At 35.5% G+C, this 21,714-nt stretch overlaps 1 protein-coding gene and 1 long non-coding RNA gene across 5 annotated transcripts in view; one reads left to right on the top strand and one right to left on the bottom strand.

Moving 5' to 3' along the window:
- MAPk-Ak2 (MAP kinase-activated protein kinase 2) overlaps positions 1 to 21,714 on the bottom strand; it is a 103,476-nt gene that overhangs the window by 67,424 nt on the left and 14,338 nt on the right. For all 3 annotated transcript variants that reach the window (XM_069837800.1, XM_069837799.1, XM_069837798.1), the window contains exons 2-5: positions 18,707 to 18,846; positions 13,447 to 13,511; positions 5,976 to 6,083; positions 5,769 to 5,867 (exon numbers count right to left, since the gene is read on the bottom strand). In XM_069837800.1, the coding sequence (XP_069693901.1) occupies positions 5,769 to 5,867; positions 5,976 to 6,083; positions 13,447 to 13,511; positions 18,707 to 18,846 (412 nt within the window). The remainder of the gene's footprint in view (positions 1 to 5,768; positions 5,868 to 5,975; positions 6,084 to 13,446; positions 13,512 to 18,706; positions 18,847 to 21,714) is intronic.
- LOC138707834 (uncharacterized) lies at positions 1,975 to 10,226 on the top strand. Of its 2 annotated transcripts, none has more exons than XR_011334390.1 (4): positions 1,975 to 2,105; positions 3,216 to 3,488; positions 6,334 to 6,519; positions 6,615 to 10,226. It is a non-coding gene; the product is annotated as an uncharacterized lncRNA (long non-coding RNA). The 2 variants fall into 2 exon arrangements; XR_011334389.1 differs by having other exon boundaries at positions 1,990 to 2,118.

Genomic DNA, 21,714 nt, shown 5'->3' with positions numbered 1-21,714 from the left:
ATTGGAAACTCTTTCGGGAATTTCCAATGGTTACGTAGATGGGCATTTGAAGCAGTAATTAGGAGAGGGAGAGACCGATTTATTAGCGAAGTGATATCTCCATATTTTTATTACATGTATTCGCGGGGACGTTCTGGCGACTTCGTTAGAATTAGCTTCCTCACACAGGTGTTTCGTCACTTGTCAGCATCGGACAGATTTAGGGCCACCTTGAGCGGGGTTTCGTATAGACTCGATGAAGCATAAAAGCCGGAGTCGGACTAGACCCGTGGGAAAGATACTGCCAAGCTTGGGTTTTCCAAAGAACGGGTATTCTTGTGAGATATACAAACTAATTAGATGTGATGGGAAATCCAAAGTCTAAATTTAGAGATGACATATTTCGCGCCCAATAAGAAGAGATCTTGGTCCAGCTTATGAGGTCACTTTGGACCAATAGGGAATAGATTTTAGGCCAGTTAGTGACGTAGTTTTTAACCAATAGGATAGTTAGTTTTAGCGTAGGATAGGTTTTTATAAATAAGGGTGACGGGGAGCGGAGATGACGACTACTATTCCGCTTCGGAGCGGAGATCATCAAAACAACTTTACACCGTGTCGGCGGCCCTACATACAGGGCAGAATAACTACTTCGTTTGGTGTCGACAGGACTACTATTTCGCTTCGTGTCATAGTGTACTGGACCGAGTATTGAATTTGTAGTATCGGATAGAGCTTATTCAGGGCTGCAACTGAGTCGATACAGAATTGCGACCAACGATTGAATTATAAGTCAGCCGGAAATACATACTCTAGGGTTTACCAAGTGAATACGACAATAAACTTATAGTTTTGGAATTTACACTGCCTTTTATATAAGTAGCCGGCTTGGGATTATTCCCGACATCAACCTACACCACAACCGTACCTCGGCTACCCTGAGTGAATCTCACGCAACATCGAGACGCACCCACCCTCAAATGGCGCCCAACGTGTGGTCACAATAACGACACCACCCACAAATGGCGTCCAACGTGGGAACTCAATAACCTACCACCCACAAGACTGTGACTGTACTGAAGTCGAATGGCCATTCATTGACTTAGTGTTGTGTACATGAACAAAAAGTGGAGTGAGGTTGCCACTGTGTTTTCCCTTCAGTATGATCTCCCGACTCCTGGGTTGGACGATGTTTCAGAAGATTTAAGAAGGATGGAAATTAGAACTGGACAAAACTCGTACAAATAGGAATGAAAGGAGCAGAATCATTGAGATTGTAGTAGGTACCTGAAGAAGATGGACTATGTATGTAGGTAGTTCCAGAACATTGCTCATTAATTCTAGACTGTCGCCCTCTGTGTACATTGTTGCTGCCTTTAGAGCTTCCTTTTCAAAGAACTTTGCCTACAATAAGGTATTTATGCGGCAATGAACTACAATGCTATTTCAGAGTTCTACATGTACTTTAAAAGAAATAAAATACAGATGTATAGGTTAAATATAATGAATTAGATCTTCTTAGGTACTGATAAGCAAAATAGGTAATTTTAGATCCTAACCTACGAATTAGGTCTTGATCCTATAAAATTTAAGTATGTTATTCGATGGTAAATAAAACGAAAAAGAAAAGTGACATTTCGAGATTAACGAGATACCAACAGAATGGGTTCGAACCTAAAAATCTGGGGCTTGATAATTATTGTCCAAGAACAATGAAATCAGACAATACTTATGGCAGTCAATGTGTGATGTTTGAAAATCTTTTTCAAGCTACTGATGACATTGCTATTGTGAACAGCATAAGCCAAGACAGCTGTCAAAATTCTTTGAAGATACTGCAATGTAACATGTTACACAATAGGATTACTTCATTTCCTACTTCCTGCATTAGACTACATGACTATTTGTGAACGCTTATTGATTATCCTGATAAAGTTCCCACTTCCTTCCCATACTTCACGTTGGATGACGAAATATAGGACTTTCTTTCTCATTCACAATTTGATCACCAAACAACTATGTGAAAGGTGCTCCATTAACCAAATGGCTCTACTAGAGTGTCACTTTCCATACTGGTAACCCAGGTTTGAATCCAGTGAATCAAATGGAATTTATGGCGGTCAAAGGTGATGTTTGGTAGTAAGTTTTTACTGGGTACTCCCGTTTCCTCTACTAGCATTCCACCATTCCTCCATTAATGAAAGTACAGAGAAACCTATATTAAACAGTCATTGACAGATCCATGTAAAACTGGACTTACAAGCAAACGTTCTGATGGGGGCAGATAAAAAATTTATTTATTTTTTCTTCCACCATGTTAATAATGTCAAAAGAAGTGCTTATACAAATTTTGGCCACTCGACCGCAATTATGAGGGCTGTAAAAAAATAAGTTCGCCAGGGGCTGTTAACAGAAAAAAAAAACACAATTTCATTGGACAAATTTATTGAAACAGACACAGCAATTGTTGACCTATGTTTCAACATATTTTCCATTGGAATTGAGACATTTCTCATATCATAGAATCCACAGAGAGGTGCAGACGCAGTCAAACGCTGATTCTGATCTGAGGCGGCTGACTTCTACAAAACAAAAATTGATCACATGGTATGACAAATGTCTCAATTCCAGTGGGGGATATGTTGACAAAAAGTGCAACAATTGCTATATCTGTTTCAATAAATATTTCCATGCAATTCTTTTTTCTACAAACGATCCCAGGAAAAATCACTTTCTGGACGGCCTCATAATTGCGGTCGAATGGCCAAAATTTGTATAAGCACTTCTTCTGACATTATTAACATGGTGGAAGAAAAACATTTAAATTTTTTATCTGCCCCCTCAGAACATTTGCTTGTTAGAGAGGGGTGGTCACTTAATAGGAAAAGATTTTTTCTACATGAATATGAGTTAAACTAATATCCTTACATAAAATGCAAACACTAGGAATGTACTGTTCATTATTATAACTGAACTTTATCAAAATTTTATCCTGGAATTCATTACTTCCACTTTAAAAAATCATAAAGTGAACTCTGCCTCATTTTATTACTTTCTTTTTTTACATTTCATTCTCTGAACTATCTTTCAATACATTAAGAAGTCAATTTATATGTTCCCCATTTGCAGAGTTGTTCAATGGAATTCCACTCAGTTGTAATGTTTCCTTTCCATTTTAAAACTGAATTAATCCAAGTTTCACCACATTTAAATTTTTCCTCTAATTTTTGTTTCAGATAAACCACTTTCACGAATCACATCTGACTCGATCCTCAAACGATAACGTACTTCTCATTTTACTGAACAAATTTCTACATATAACAACTTTACACAACGCAGAAGAAATGAAATTGTTAAACAAGGGTGCCCATACCATACAGTTAAACCATAGTCAGACTCCGAAGACCATGGGCAGCAGTCACAACCCTTAACAACATCTTCCTCACTAGAAATTCCTTAGGGGATTAAAGGATCAGACATTCGACATTAACTTTGGAAGATACACTACAGTACGTCTATCAATTTCTGAGAATTAACTTACTACATTGTAAAATAATACTTCCATTTAACTTTGAAATCTAGTCTCTTGAAAAGGGTAAAATTAAGAAAATGGTTATTCAATGGCTGGTTGGTGGTTGGGGAAATGGGTGGTCCTAAAATGGAGGTAAAAAATACATTTGTTTTATGGCTTTTTTATATAGGTTCTAAGAAAAATCGGTTTCTAAAAGGGGTGATATCTTAATAGGAGTGGTCTTTCAGAGCAGTTTGACTGCAGTATGGTAGTTGGTTTCCAATGCCTACAGATATCGTAAAATAAATTCTGAATATAAAAGCGTTATTGCACACAATGTATTACAAGAAATAAATAGTAAATCATGAACCAATTAAAAGTTTTAGTACTGACAAATAACTACTCTTGTAATCTAGAGTGAATAGCCAAGCAGAAGAGATGGACTTCCTCATACATCTTTCTCTCAACAACAATAGTGTTATATTTTCAGAGCTCTCAAACATGTATTTGAAATACTTATTAAAACTACGGTACTCAAATTGCATTTTTATATGTTGGTGATGAAATCATCTTGCTCAATTAATAATAGAGTAAGTCCCATTGAAAGTTCTCAGTGTTTCTGATTGCTGATCAGCAGCAGATCCCCCCCCCCCCGCCAGCTATCACTACTGCTTGCACCTGTGAACTCACAATGCTTCTCCAGATTAAAACTTACATATTTTGTTATTAATATAACATTTGGTCTCACCCTCCTCACAGTAGCTCCTGGAAGAGTTGCTTCTCTTGTATGATACTTAATTCACATCATCATTCATGGAACATGTTTCATTAACCCTATTTACTAAATTTAGTATTGCTTTTCACACGGAACTGGATGGTCAGAAAATTTTCGTCTAAAATCTTCCCTTGCACTGCCATAAGATTTCTTTTTCTGTATATACGTTTTCGAAATGTGTACACATTCACGCACTGAATATACAGTATAACCTCTATTATCCGTGGTAATGAAGGGGGTAGACTGGATGGTCAATAAAAAAAAAATCGGATAATCCGTACAATAAAATATTTTCATGAATTAAGTACATATTACAGTTTTGTAATTTCCTCCATAATGTTGTGTTTGACATTCTAGATAGTAGACCAGAAGTTCATTAATTTGGTAACGATGAGTTTATAAGGGCCAAGGAAATTCCTTGTGATGTTTTTTAGTGGCAACGTTGAAATTGTAGTGGTCTGTTTGTTATAAATTTACATACTTTATACACTTTATCCTTGTTTTTCATTAAATCGCGCACACTATTAACGCCAGTCTCGTATTCTGATGTGAAGTGAACCACGGCTTCTCTTTTCCCAAAGCTCTAAATTATTTGTATTTTTATTTTGATACTTAGCAAAACACTTTTGACACTCGTGGAAGATACATTTGCATAAAATATATAAAGTACGGGCACTCGAATAGTAGGCACGGGTTTGCTATAAATTGTGCGTAAGTGGGACCATTTCTTTGAAAGCAGGTAGTGACTATTTTACAAGTTGGGAAAAACACCTTCAGGTAACTGTTCTTACTGCTGGCAGTAGTACTGTGTAAGGGTAAAGGCTTTTAATAATACACTCTAGAAAAAATAGCTAATAATATAAGGTATAGTACTATATTTTTTCTGCACCAAAGAAAGAGAAAGTAAAGAGCGAGAGAAAGACGGTCGGATCGGTTAATAGAATGACAGATAATCGGGGTTATACTGTATCACCATTGCAAAACACAACACATAATAAACTGCACTTACTTTTAGCTGAGTCACTGTGTGTGTTTATTATCACTTGTCAAGGACAGAACACAGACTGACACTGTTAATTTCAGGGGACGGGAATTACACCAACCATGCAGCTTCCACATAGTGATCTCTATCTCAATTTCCCTCATTTCCTCTCTCTTGGCACACACACAAAAAAAATTTAACACCTGAAGAATAACATAAATACCAGTCAGGAGTGATTAAATAAGCTAAGCATTAGAGGATTCACCAGCTGCACAGATAAGGGGAGATGAACTTGTGAGGATAGTCGAATTAGTATCTTTTGTGGTTAATCATAAGACAGGGATGACAAATTTTGAAAACTTATTAAATTTAATAATATGACATAGCACGTCAGTTTCAATCAGGTGAATTGGCGTGAGTTGCAGATGCAAGCAATGGCAGTAGAGAGGGACACCTGCTGCTGGACAATCAACATACAATGGGAACATTCGCTGGGACTCATCGTATCTACATCTACTTACCCACATAATAAGGAGTGTAACACGGTGTTTGAAGCGTATCCTTTGAAAATGTTTCTTTGGCAAATCCAAAGTCAGTAAGCTTTAAAATTCCTGTCTGATCTGTAAAAATATTAAATAAAATCAGTCAAGAATATTACCACACAAAGAGACAGTAATGGTGTAATGAGGAATCTTGAAAGCAAGATAAATTCAATTAAATTAACTTACCTGGCTTAGTGTATAGAAGGTTTTCAGGTTTAAGGTCTCGATGAGCAATGTTCATGTCATGCAAATATTTCACAGCAAGACATATTTCTCTCATAATTTGTGCTGCCTCTGAAAATACAAGAACTGTTTACAATGAAGAATTGTAACTAAAAGTACTATGGGCCAAATCCAAAGACGATGCTTATAATTTGAATAATTCCTTAAGTGATAAGTAATAAGGAACTGCTTATAGAAGTTTACTTTCCAGGAAAGATACTTATGTGTATAAACAATAATAAAATAGGTAAAATGTGCAATGCTTTATCAGCTGTGACATCACTGAGTGATGTATATGTTAGAACACAGTCATTTGTTTCAGAGGCACTGTTACAAAATGCAGAAAGGAAAGCATTTTTCAGATAATGACAAGAATGAAGTTAAACAACTTGTATTGAAGCATAGACACATAATTAAAAACAAAAAATCGACAGATGTTCCATACGAAAAAGAAAACCACATGGGATATAACTGTTGTGAAGTTCAATGCAAACTCCAAAATACTTTTGTAAGTACTATCAATTATAATTTAATATTTTCTTTTTCAATTCGATTTATCTGTGATATTTCTGCTCATTAATGATACATTATCTTCTGTTTTAGATAAATGCAGACCAACTAAAATAATTGTGGGATAATATTAAATTCCGAAAGAAAGCAGTTTGCTGTAGGGAAGAAGATTCTACTATAAACTGGCGGTGGTCTGGTTCCAAAAACTACCTGTATATTTTTTATACAGCAGATGTTTCTTGGCTTTTCCATCAAAATTTTTGTGATATAGACCCCACAAGATGATGACCACCGTTCATTTTCACCCCCAAACAGAATACAGGCATAACAATATAACTTATTTGTCTCTTATACTATGAAAATTAAACATTTTTATTTAGTTTTCTTCCATCAGCTATTCTAATATGTAAATGTGGTGTCAATCTCCTATCTTTGTAAGCAAATTTTGAGTCATACGTCCAACTTGAAAACGGTTTCTCTTTTACTTCTACAAATAATGACCTCAATGTTCTCTCACAAGGGATGCTTTCGGACCTTCTGACTAAAATCGCCACGAAACTTTCTGGGCTGAACAAGCATGAAGCCACAGTAATTGTGTGAAGTGTGGCATTTTGCAATCATTTGCTACCCCTAAAACAAGACGTATAAAAGTAGGGTTTGCAACTGTAATGTTTGTAGCCATAAGTTTTGAAACACGTTGTACCCGAGGGACATGTCATTTTGTGATAATGCGCATGCCTGGTAGGTCTCCTGCCTTGTGTAAATAAGTGCGTTTTCCATAACAGTAAGTGGCTAGGTAGTATGATTCAGGGCATGGGCCTCTTTGTATGTTAAAGAACACTTTAGGTGAAATACGTGTATACTATTGTATGTTTATCAAAATGAGTTCTAACCCTCATGCTGTGGTACAGATACTGGTGAATGAGGTGACAGAATTACCCAACAGACAACACGCATCCAACATACATCAACAGGCGAATTGCATGGGAGTTGTTTATCATCCTGGAGAAATATGTCAGTGGCGGCATGGACATGTCAGAAGGACAGACATTGTGGTGTGATAGTGATGGAACATCAGACACTTTATCTGAAGATAACGATGTGCTCGGTAGTCCAGTTCATAACACGGCAACCGGTTCCAGTTCCTATGAACCATCACCTCCCAAATTCAAACGGAAAAGTATCCACGTGCAGTTCTCTAAAATAACAATGCAAAAGATTTATGACAGTGTCAAGATTGGAAAGAAAAGCATTGCAGCAACTGTCTGAAAATTCAAGACATCACCGGCAAAAGTGAGGCAAATAGTAAAGGCTCTTGAGAGAGGTGGTACGATAGAAAACAAACATGCTCGCATTCGAGAGCATAATATGTACACCAAATTCAGGAATGCGCGTAATGTTGGCAACACAATTCACTACTGGCATTTAAAGACTTGGGCGAAAGAAGCACCTATTTTCATAGGCATTCCCAGATTTAAAGCCAGCAATTATTTCCTTCACCAATTCAAACGCCGCTACAAAATAACATCACGCAAGATTACAAGATTCATTACTAGGCAGGATGTTACTCTTGATACTGACATGAGGACCAGAGCATTGGAGTTTGTGCGAGAAGTTACGGACTATGTTTCTACTAATGCAATCAATGCCGACATGGTGTTGAATACGGATCAAAGTCGATTTGAGTATGAAATTACTTCAAATAGGACACTATCAATGACCAGGGAAAAGACAACTGAAGAAAATGTTGAAAGTGTTGCATTTACTACTCACTCCTACACCATTCAGGTCCTTATTTCCATGTCAGGATGCCTCACAAAGAAATTGTACACCTGTTTTCAGGAAGCGGGTGGTAAATTTGGCAAACGTGTTTCCGAAACATTACAACGTAACCAATCTCCAAATATAGGATATGATTGCAGCACCAGTGGTAAGATGTCAACAGCTCTCGTACTGTCCTGGATGTGTAAAGTACTACAACCGGAACTAAAGGGAGCATCGTTTCTGCTGCTGGATTCATGGTCTGATCAGACACAGGTTTATCAGCTAGAGCCTTTGGAAACAGGGATTTAAATTTACACACAAAAATCATACCACCTAAAACCACAAAGTACTGTCAGCCTCTAGACGTCTACTTCTTTCGCCAGTACAAACTATTTGCGCGACGCATTGAAGGGAACATACGTCAGGATGAGGGGAATGCCGTCAAGCTGCATGATAGGATCTCCATTTTCAAGTTGCGTTCCTTGATATACAATCAGTTGTGTGCACCACAGTACCAGCCTATGCTTCGCTATGCGTGGAAGGCATCTGGATAAGTGTCAAAGGACATGCCACTTCCATTCTGTAATGTGTTGGACATAAATTTTACTGGTCTTGACATATGCAATATTCCTGCAGTTCCGCCATTATTTCCTCGTGGTGTGAGATTCAACTTTGTTTGCAGCACTGCCTTCTTACACCACATTACCATGAGGTAGAATGAGGTACGTATATGACAGTTTACAAATCTATCTTTTGTACGTAATCTCGTCATTTACATGCATCATATTTCACAGGTAGATGATGTTAGGCACTCTATGACTACAAACATTACAGTTGCGAACCCTACTTTTATACGCCTTGTTTTAGGGGTAGCAAATGATTGCGAAATGCCACACTTCACACCAATTACTTTGGCCTCATGCTTGTTCAGCTCACAAAGTTTCGTGGCGATTTTCGTCGGAAAGTCCGAAAGCATCCCTTGCCAGTATGAGCCATTTTGTACAAAATTAATATGTAACACACACATGCATGCACTTTTGATTAAACTAAAATTCAACAATGCAGCACATGCATATATTCATAGAACACAAATACAGCTTAACATATTATTATCACGGAAGGCTAGCCTCATTTCATATGGAGATATGGTGAATTGATACCCCATCGCTGGTCCCCCCTCAAGCCTACTAGTCAAGGTTATAGCCATGCCTTTAGATGCTTTTGCCACAAGCCTCGCACTGAACTCTACATACTGGAATGACTGCCACCAGTGAAATTAATATATAGAAGGATCTGAGTGAAACCAAGTGTTGCAATACATCATTATTATGAACTTACAGGACTACTGTTACTAGGTATAATGGCTCAAATTGTTTGGGTAGACTTAACCTCAAAAGTCTCTAAGAGCTTCGCCACCAGTTTTCAATAAGTCTGTATAATGTTAGTGTTATTTTAGGGGTTCTTGAAATTCTGTTGATGATGTTCTAATGTGTGTGAAAAACGGTAATATTGTAATAATATTTAAATCAATACATAGGAAAGTAATATAGCTCAAAGCCACAATAATGAAGTTATATTGCTTTATTGCTTTCAAAGATTTTACATTGTTAAATAATAACTTTTGTGCCAATGGTAATGAATATTAATGTTCAAACATTTTATGAACACTGAAATTTATCAATTAAAATGAATTTATATAATACTCTGCCTAATTTCATTTCCTCTGACATTATCTGAACTTGAAGCTACTGAAATTTCTATAATTTCCCTTCCTCCAATTCCTCAGATTCCCAATTGTCTCCAGTTTGTATTTCTATGTTATATAGAATAGCACAAACAGTTATAATTCTTGTGATATTTCTGAACTTATTTGCATTTAAAAATAAAGATATGGAATTCTCCTTTTCCATCATCCAAGTGTTCTTTCAACTCCACTTCTAGTTATTTTCATGCTAAGATTGTAATTTTGTTATTGAACCACAGGACGTGCCAATGGAGTATAAATAATCTTCACTATGGAAATCCACTATCCCCAAGTAAGTGTCCAGGAATTTGTCTCTCACTAAGTTTAACTCTTACATCACTATTGTCAAAAATTCTATCATGTGTGAAACCAGGCCATCTGACTACTCGTAGATCAAGGATTTCTGCTCCGAATATTTCTCCCCTATTCCCCCTGGGACTTTTAGTGAGGATATGGGTCACCATCAATGATTTCAACAATTCGAGAAAAAACAGCTCTTTCATAAAATCCTAACCTCATACTAGTGCATTCTCTTTGTGTTGAAAGAATTTTAATGAATGTCTTCACATGTCAGCCAAGGATTTCAGAAACCTCTGAAATAATTTGACATACAGTTGACTGGCTAATGTGTTATAAATCTCCACAGACCAACTGAAAGAAATGTTTTACTATAAATTTCTATAATAATAATTACTGATCAAATTTAATTGAGCTTAGTGCACGATTGATTATAAAAAGTAACCATACCTGATAGGATAATGTAGCATAAAACCTTAATGCAATCAGTATTTTCTGAAGAGGAGAATTGAGGAGCATTTTTGCAAAACTCGATAGATGCAGAAATCAAGATTTTACAGAAATTACACTAAGTGACAGGATCTATCGAGTTTTGAAAAAAACCTGGAAGGTTTGGTAGTCTCTACATACGGTATGAATCAAGTTTTGGTAAATCTGATTTCATAGATCGATTCCAGAGGTAGAAAACATACGATATTCATATGTAACTCACTATCGAAAATTTCTGCATCTATCGACTTTTGCAAAAACGCTCCTCAATTAGGTAAGCCCCTATTGGTCAGCCTCTGTTTTACAATTAGATGCAATGAAATATTTTCAAATATTCTTGTCAAAGTTAAATCTTTTCTTAAATTACTGATCATTCAAGGTATCCAAAGGGTTCTCCATATCTCTAATGTATTGTTTATTTCCTTCCAATATTTGTTGATCATTAAACTCAACAAATTCGATGAAAATATTATCATCATCCATTTCATAATATTCTAAACAATCAGAAAACTGTTATATTGGATTAAATGTGTGGGCATTTAAGGAAAGATAAGCACTTCCTTATTTAAATGAGTATAAGTAATGACTGAAATAAGTGTAATTGCTTAAGGAGTTCTCATTTATAAGCATCGTCTATGAATTCGGCCCTAAATATGGGACTGATCTTATTTTCTGTGAAGGAACCGATTATACAGGTTGGAAGTGAAATAGCCCTGCAGATTTTCAGAATGAATAGTCATATTGTATGTAAGAAAAAACTATAATATCATATTTGTGGAAAGTTCATAGTTTTTTTCAGAAAAAAAAAATGTTTTTTTCCCAAATGTTTAACAACTTCTTATTCAGTAACTATTGCAAGTAGAATCGTGATTTTTACCCATATCAATAGGAAATCTAATAAAGAATAATTTATCCCTCTGGTGTATTTCAATAGCGTGAATGGTTTTCATGTAAATTTAATTTTAAAAACCTCCAATTTCAACACACTACACAATGTGACAAATAGTAACATCGAGGCAGAGAGCAGCTAACATACCAAGACACACCGAGTTCGTTGACCTCTTACATATATCACGAATAGAGTGTGTTAGTGGCAATGTTTCCGGACTGTTGAAACTTCAAACTTAATTTTCTAAATAACTGTGCATTTAATCACAAAACGTGTATAGGTTTTCTATTCATTTAAGTGTATCCTATTATCCCTTTGAATCTGCAAGGTTATATCATTTCTACCCTGAATATAAGAAAGAGATAAATTTCAACACAGATGGAGAAAAGGAATCATCCAGATCAGATCTGAGGATCACTCAGCCTCTTATCAAATAGTAATTACAGCTTGCCATCCACTTCCTTCAAGTCTCCTGGCCCAGAAATCTGGAAGCCAGACTTCCCTGCACTCCATTATTTACATGAAAGCCTTTCATTTTACAAAAATTGAATTGAATTGAATTCAGAATTATCAGACTGAATTTGCATCTGTTATTCATCAAAGGCTTATAGCACGTACAGTCAACTCTGGCTATAGTGAACCTCTGCGGACTTGCATATTTCGAACACTATATCCATGGTTCACTAAATCCGAAGTGTCTCTCCCCTAACCTTAAATGACATGAATGAATAAAATTGTGAACAAGAAAATAAAATACTATTCGCAGGCTAATTAAAATGTTTCATTTTTGTGGAATGGTTTACACTATATACTGTATCTCACAGTTGATTTATTATGCTGTCGACCCACATCCGCTTGCAAAAAACCACGTTCAATGTCACTTATAATATTCGCTTTATCTTCCAAAGAGAACACTTTACGCTTCCACATTTTTATACAGTACATTTACTGTTTGAACACTAGAAACAGACTGATCAGGTAGAAATGACAAATGCTATTATGGTGTGACTGAGTACTCAGCCTTGGAATTTCCCGGGTCACTTAATGGAAACTGGGAAGGATTTGATGGAATTTGAAAACCATCCGAATCTTACCTTCATTTATGCTCTGGACATAATGTCCGCCCCCTTTTAATAAAAGAATGCAACTTCAATTTCAGTTGTTTCGATGTTATCTGTCATAATGGAAATGTTTCTGAGAACAAAAGGCAACTCTTTGACGGTGGAGGATTAGCAATAACAATAGAATAGTGTGCCTGAGAACAGAATGGCAACCCTTCGACAGTGGAGTGAAGCAAGGTTGTCACACGTTGCCTGGATTTACAGTACACAGCTCATTGTTTAGGAATTACTAATCCTACCTTTGTCCTTTGACTAAAGGAGTAAGAAACTTAGAATGTTGTTCTCAACATATTCTTTCAATTTTATACAAGGTCTGACTTCAAATAAGAATTTATCAGGATACAACTCCTGTAATTTCAATTTATAAGATTCACTATAACCGAAGCGAGGGTTCACTATAAACAGAAATATTAATGTACTTTTTAATGTATGCTGGTCAGTACCAACGATTTAGGTTCACTATAGCCGAATGTTCACTATAACCAAGTTCACTATATCCAGAGTTGACTGTATATCCACATTTATAAAAAAAATCATTATGTTACATGTAACACTAATCGTTTACATGTTTAAGAATAATCTACTGAGGAAGCAAGGTTTCAACCAAAGAATCTCTCTCACCTCGCTCTGTGAAAGCTCCATCTTGTCTATCCTGTATCCGTTGAAAGAGTTCACCTCCCTCCATACTATAACATAATATAATATGTCACTACATTACATTGACAGTAACACCAAAATCAGTCAATCATGAATATTTCATCCATCCACCTATCATTTCGTAAAAAAAAAAAAAAAAAAAATGAATCTTTACCTACAGTGTGCAAAATTATAGAAACTATCACAACATAAAATTAATTTTGCTTCAAAAGAGAATTACACAATTCATATACTAAATAATACGCACCCATGTATAACATTAAATCTGTCAAACCACTAACACACATCCTCCTCTTGGCAAATTCACAGATCTCCCATCATTGTAAGAAAATTATTCCAAAAAAAAAATTTGAGTTCCAGGAAATAAACATGTTCCTAATCATATTAATATTTGAAATTTAGTTTCTGGAACTATTATTCACAAACGTACATTAATTGAAATAATTTAATATGCACACACCTGAGATAAACTTCAAATTACCAGATTACACATGAAAGACATTTTTATGTAAAAAAAGATATTTGACTTCATTAAAATTATGTGGTTTAAGTAGATTATGTAATTCACTTCGCGTGATTTCACATAAAATAATGATTGGTATGTGTATAGTAGTTTATAATGGAGATTCGAATCATATAAAAATAACCAGCAATACTGACGATCAAGACTGCTGTAAAAATAATTGCATGCTCCACAAAAAGAACATGGTAAGTCACTTTGTTTATCTTTGTTTCTTGGTCCTAATTGCTAGTTATAAAGTGAACTATCTCTCTAGTAGACCAGAAATGCAAGAAGTCTGCCTTGTAACATGGTAACTTAAACTAAATGAGATGTAAATTAATAATTTCTTAGCAGTGAATTAAACTTAAGAAATGCTCCCATGTAAAATTTAAGAAAAGTTACTTAGCATGTTCTTCCTGTGGACCTTTCAATTGTTACTGTAGAAATTTACATATGCATTCAAAAGGGCAGTTTGTAACAGGTGGCCACTGATATAGGCTATTATTAAAGATAGTTTGGTGAAAATTGGAAAAAAAATATTTCATTTCAATTTAGGAGTCTCCTGACATTTATCCTTCATGAGATATGACTATTTTTGATATTGGAAATGTTGAAAGAGTCTTAACCGCCATTTTTATATCACTGTTCACAGTGGACTTGACCCTCTGAATGAACCTACATCAATTGTTTTGCGAAATTATTTTCCTGTGCCCTCCTATCTGAAATAGTTTCATGTAATATCTTTCTCAGAGTGTGTATTTGTGTATGAAAATAATTTTAGCACAAATTTATCGTATAATTGCTTCCATTTTATAATATATCATTCTTCTGTTTAGCAGTAAACAGAGAAGATTATTCAAAAAAAGATTATAAGTTAATATTATGTTGCTGTAACAGGAGTAAGCCAATTCAATATGAGGTATGAAGTGTGGAGTTTGGAAGTAACAAAGGCTGTCACAGGCGAAGAGATCACTTAAATTGCGAGGGACATCAGTGCTCAATGAGACAAGCACAGGGCTTCTCTGCCCAAAGCTAGGAGTACTGAGAAGTCCAAAAATGTGATAAGAAATTCGGAAATTACAAAACAAGACTGGAAGAGTGCATGAAGAGAAAGGAGGAATATACATTTGGTACAGGAAAATTTTAGCCAACTTGTAATTGCACTGATACTTTATGAAGGATTATTTCGAAAACTTTTTTTTTTACATTTTCTCACATTCAAATTGCTCCTTGTATAATAGTTTTTGGCCAATTGCCTTGCAAATTTGTACATACACTACCGGTCGAAAGTTTTCGATCAGCTATGAAAACAATCATATACATATATTTCAATGTACAAACACATCGGAAGAACTAAATAGACCAACAAAATAAATATTTTCTCTCTCTAGCATTGTGATATGATAGAATATTCAAAACGAAATCCCTGTTTTAACCACAAATCCATAGTTGTGATAGGTGATCGAAAACTTTTGACCGGTAGTGTACATTCCTTCATAGCTTCTGAAGAAATTCATAGAGCATTTTCAGGATAAAATTAAGAGAAGTTTACTTTCAGTACGTTTATATATGAGTTTTGACTTTTTGTTGAAAAAATTAAGTAAACTGTGTTAAAAAGTACATCTCATTATGTGTAAGTATATAATTTGAAAAACAGTCTGTGAAGTTGTTTAAGATGTTAAAGTGAACTTGTAAACAAAATCTGAAGTACGTATCTTAAAAATTCTTGTGCAAAGAAACTTTTTCTATTTGTTTCAGATTTTTATTTATAAAAATGAAAAAAATATATATATATTTTAGGAACTCTTCAACATACAGGCTCCCAATTTAGTATTTTCACCAGACTATCTATCCTCTTGAAACAAGCATCCTTGCTTTTATGATAAAAACTTAAGAATGCAAATCGCAATTGAAGGGTTCGGAACCACAGTGGGCCAAGCACCATTTACTAAAACTGCAGAAAATAAGGGTTAAAATGAAGTTATTACCATAATTCAATGGAAACATATAGCAAGTAATATAAAGTATACACATTAAAACTAAATGATATGTCAATCTCCATTAAACTATGATATTCACTTAACTTTAACTCATGCTTTCTCCGTTTTTAATAAATGATGCTTGACCCACTATGGCTCTGAACCCTTGAATTAAATGTAGAAATCTCTCTCTGTGTAATAATTCATTTATCTTAAGGAAGTATTTTTCCTTTGATTCAAACGCTACTGTTTTATTTGCCAGCTTATTTTGTGACAGAAAAAATCTCAGAGAAAGTAATCCAATTTCATTTCAACTAAATCACTATATATGTTTTTTATTTAAGAAATGAGACTGTATTTTTTTTTTTATTTAACACAGAGCCACATTTTATCCAGGCTCGCTTACAGCAGCATAGGTCCACGGTCAACAAGGTGTACCCGCCCACAAACCAGTAACAATAATTAGAGTATTCAAGGTCAGCTACAAACAAGATAAGGTAGTTGAGAAGCATTCTGTGGTGTTCAGTTCTCTAGTTCTCTTGAGATATGACCGCGTGACTCATGGTGTAGAAAATTAGTACAAAACGAGTTTTCATTTTGACTATTTACTCTGCCATGTACATGGAACCATGATTCGTCACTGAAAACATTAATTGTGGGTTTATATTGCCAACATGTACAGACTGAAGAAACCAAATGCAAAATTGTATTCTTATCTGTGGGGTCCTGTCCTCTAAGGTTTACATTTGTTATTTTGTATGGACGAATTTTCAGTAATTTTGTCGCCTTGTGTGCTGACCCATAGCTGACACTTGCTTGCTGGGCTAACTTAGAGACTTTTGTAGTGAATGTTCTAATTGAGCACCGATATTGTCAAGTTTTTCGTCTGTTAAAATGCGACATCTTCCATTTTTTCTTATCCAATACTGTTCTTATAGTTTTGAATTTGTTAACTATTTTATGAACTGGTTTATGACACTGAGAAGGCGATTCGTTTTTATGAAGTCACAATAAATTAAAACTCTTTGTTCTGTACTAAATTTCTGCACCATGAATCATGCAATCAAATCCCAAGAGAACTACACACCATAGCATGCTTCTCAACTAACTTATTATGTTTGTAGCTGACCTTGAATATCCTATCTACTGCGGATAGGCGGAAGAACCCTGCTTGGCTGCAGAACTTGATCACTGTAAGTAAGCTGAGATAAAATTATGGATCTGTATATGTTATATGCAACCCTGCTGGATACATCGACTTTTAGGTACTGAATGTGATAAAATTCGGCAAGTGATTTTCGAAAAATTGTGACAGACAAATTGTCATGCCCAAAATCATTTTGTGTGAACGAGATGCTTAAAATATTCATTTCTGTGAAAATCTCAAAACATAATTTTGGTATTAGAATGTTATCTCACATTTCATATGATGAAAAAGTAGATCTCATTACTGTACTGAAGTAGTTTAGAAACAAATCTGTGGTGTTTGGGTAAAGGGAGATAAGTCATAAAAATGAGTTCGGAGATAAATGAAAATTAAACTTGGAACCCTTATTACAAATAATTTTCTACACAAATGAAACACATCAACTGCTAGTATTCTTTGATTTTTGCACACCCACTTGTATAATTTAACTTGTGTGTTCATCTGGGGAACAAAAGCCCAGCTGGACAAAAAAAAATGACTTATACCCCTTTACCCGAACACCACAGAAATAATTTCAGTCGTAAAAGATATTCTCAATATGTACATCTATTATTAGGCAGTGCATCTCATATGACGATAATAATGAGTCAGAGGAAGAACAATTGTTTGTATACATCTGAAGTCTGATTAGTGTAATATGTACAGTAGAATCCCTCTTATCTGCCACCAAAGGGACCAGGCTAGTTCCGGATATGAGATTTTGCCAGATAATTGAATACCCGTATATACAAAAAAAAAAAAAGTTCGTATTTCATGGTACCAAATGTTGAAACTGCAGCCATGTGAAGCTTATTTCACTATCATATGCTCACAACTGAATAAACATTAAAAAGTGTACATTTTTCTTATTAAAACACATCACACAACACAAATAATCTCTAATTTTAGGTTCGAATATTCACTGAAAATTAAAGTTCGTGCGAACTTCCTAATGTGGCAACATTGACGGCCCGAACATAACTAAATAAACATAAAAACTGTGTGGATTTTCCTTATTAAAACACATCACACAACACAAATAATACTCTAATTTTAGGTTCGAATATTCACTGAAAATTAAAGTTCGTGCGAATTTTCTAATGTGGCAACACTGATGGCCCGAACATAACTAAATAAACATAAAAACTGTGTGGATTTTCTTTATTAAATTACATCACACAACACAAATAATACAATAATTTTAGGTTCGAATATTCAATGAAGATTAAAGCTCGTGTGAACTTCCTAATGTGGCAACACTGCTGGCCCAAACTGTTTCAATCTGGCAGATTTAAACTTTTTTTTGGCCTAGTCAAAAGTGCCATTGTTTTGGTATTGCAGGTTACGAGGGATTTTACAGTACCTAGTCAGTGATGTATGCAATGGAGGGAGAAAGGAACTGGCCATCCTATCCCATTATCTCTTGGGTTAGTTAACACATAATTTATGCACTTGTGATCTTTCAAACCTGTCTTCAGACAGCTGACTAAACAACAATCAGATATGGGTCTCCTGAGTAACCAAATATTTCAGAAACACTAAAAAGTGAACACTTACCATTCCATCACAACTAGGAGGCACTTGTTTCCGCTGTATGTGTTCTCATACACATCAATGATATTAACAATATGTCGACAGCCACTTGCTCGCCAATGGAGGTCTACTTCGCGACGGGCTTTCGTGCAGTCATGTAGAACCTGAAACACATCCTGATTAGTGAACTGTTTTAGGATGTTAAAGTCATTTTACTACTAGGTAGATCAACTTAAAAATGGGCTTTTGTACAGTTATTTAGAACCTAGAATATTTCTTGGTCAATGTATTACTGGCTTCAGTCTAATGTGGGCCACACACAGGGTTTCTTAGTACTGGTGGGTTCCCGGTGCTTGAAGGTCAAACTACATCACACATGTGCAGCATTTTCTCAGTCTGAGTCATTCAACCTTTGCAGCAAGACTTGCGTGTATTCAGAATGCAGCATATCTTTAAAAGTGTATAATATGTATGAGTTTAGGATTTCTTCAGATCATGATGTGTTCATATACAATTCTTATGTACATACAGACTCTGATTGTCAAGTTCGAAAACTATTAGCAAGAAGATTTCCTGATGTGAAAGTTCCAGCTCATGAAACAATCCGTAAATTAGTAGGTCAATTTTGGGAAGCTGGATGTACTGTAGAGAAGAAGCACAGGAAGGAGAAAAGGTACTGATGGAAGAAATGTTGAATGATAATGGCTACTGCTTGGAAAATTCCCCTAAAAATCCACTACGCTGCTTGCTCAAATGAAAATTTCTTGTTCTGCGTATATAGCTATAGAGTAATTGAAAATCAAACAATAAAAAATTAATACATCATGGACAACAATGGGCAATCCTGAAAAAGACGCATATTTTGTGAATGAGGTGTGAATAATATGCATGATGGGAAAATAGACATATCGTATTTTCTTCTCTGATGAGGCTTGATTCCATCTCCATAGCTATGTAAGCACAAAGTAACTGCCACTGGTCCACTGAAAAACCACACATTATTCACGGGTTTCCCTCTTCGTGACAAGGAAGTTGGTGAATGGTGTGCTATGAATGGGGAAAGAATTGCCGGACCATTAAAATAAAAAATATAAATAAATAAAATAAATACATATCAGAGTAAGAGTTTTAATCACTGAGTCCATGGGATAAGAAAAGAAATAAACACGATGGAGATAAAAGAAGAAATAATACAGGATAAAACGAGGTTTAGAAGGTTAATACAAAACTTTTAGAGGTTTCCAGGTGAAGGAAAGGAAGAAAACAACATCAGGACAGAAGAGAGAAAAAAAATCATAGCGACAGGATGAAGAACTATTGAAAAGCCAGAAATGAAGTTGAAAAGATGAAACGAAAATAAATGCAGTGGGTTGCTTCACATGGTACCTAGATGGACTGAAAAGAGAAGGGGAAAAAAAAACAGATAGGTGAGTGAATCTGATTTTACACAACTATTTTCAAGAGTTGACCAAGATGGAACGAAATTATGCATTAATGTAATGGAGGGTAACTGTGCACAGGCAGCCAAGTATATAAAGTCGCTTTTTTCAGCTGTTAGCATCAATGGATGACAGCTAACAGTCTAGTATGGTAGTGTGATCTGTAAGAGATTGTGTTAATGCTGTGGATACTTTATTCATACGACTACATTATTGAAAATGGTAAGTTGATATGTTTCGCTAACTTGACTGAGTTTCACGAAGGAGATAAGGTATTGGTCTCACCGCAATAAATGTATCGAATTACAATTGATACCTTGGACAACGCTAATATTGCTGGTGAGTATGCAGTTATTCCAGCCTGGAACTAGCAGCATTTGTTCCAGCTGCACCGGATTGAATGACACATTACTGCAGCCAGGCAAGTGTGTGTACCAGATTCAAGTTTGCGTACAATTATTGTCTTCCACCAGGCAGCTTGTGTGACAGGCTAATTTTACGGCACTTTATCTCATAGATCTCTATTTCGCTCTTCCATTACCGTTTTATATACGATGAAGATAAGAACTGTTCGTATTTATTTCTTGTAGTTAAAGAAGACATGGGGAAGTATGAAAGGAAAACTGAAAAATCATCTCACACTAAAAGGCAGTTCAATGAGATAAAAAGATTGATTAATGAAGGAGCTAGCCAGAGGGCTGTTGCCAACAAGAAAGGCTGAAAGCAAGAACTGAAAAGCAGCTTTCAAAATCGGGTTCTCAAGTGTTAAAAATTACAAAAAGGTGTAAACAAATATGAAGGATCCCAATCGAAAACTTCACTGCACGATAGCTGACATTCAGGCCTAGCACATCCTAGTGATAAACAAACTCCATCAGAGAAGACATACATCTGCCTTGGGTGTTATGTATCTAATGAAGAAGATTGGATACAGTGTAATGGGTATGGCGAGTGGTGGCACGACTTGTGCACATCATATGAAGGACATGAACGTTTCTTAGTGATCCTAGTTAATAAGTTGTTGTAATACAGGCCTGTAGTAACTCAGTGAAACTAAAGAAAACATACATTAAAAAGTGTGCACGGTTAGCCAACATTGTGCATACACTTACCCGCATATGTCGTCTAAGTGTTCGCATTCGTCAACTTGTCTAAACTTGTGTGCCACAGTTTAGGCAGTTTTAACAATGCATAAATATTCTTAAAGTTTCCTTGTGTACGAACACCTACTTAATGTTACAAAATAATCACAGACGACCATAGTATGAGCAAATTAAAACTATGTGCGCACAGTTACCCACCATTACCTTACTTCAACAGGATTCTGCCACCATTTATAAAAATGAACATTTCCCTACAGTGTCAACTCAGTACAGCACATGGCAGACAGGTTTACCATTGCTAAGCATACAAAAGTCATTGTGTAGTTGGACCATGTTAGACTGTACGCAGTACAATATATACAAGCCACTTCTTTGTCAGCTGAGATCCATTTCACAATGAACCTCTGTGTAATTGAACAGAAAATTAGATACATCCTAGTTACTGAAATGCAACGTGTTAACATTCACCTGATCACTGCTACAGACTTTC

The sequence above is a fragment of the Periplaneta americana genome, chromosome 10, assembly GCF_040183065.1.
Source record: "Periplaneta americana isolate PAMFEO1 chromosome 10, P.americana_PAMFEO1_priV1, whole genome shotgun sequence".
NCBI lineage: Eukaryota > Metazoa > Arthropoda > Insecta > Blattodea > Blattidae > Periplaneta > Periplaneta americana.
The sequence above is the reverse complement of the archived record's forward strand: the minus strand, read 5'-3'. Positions and strand labels throughout refer to the sequence as shown.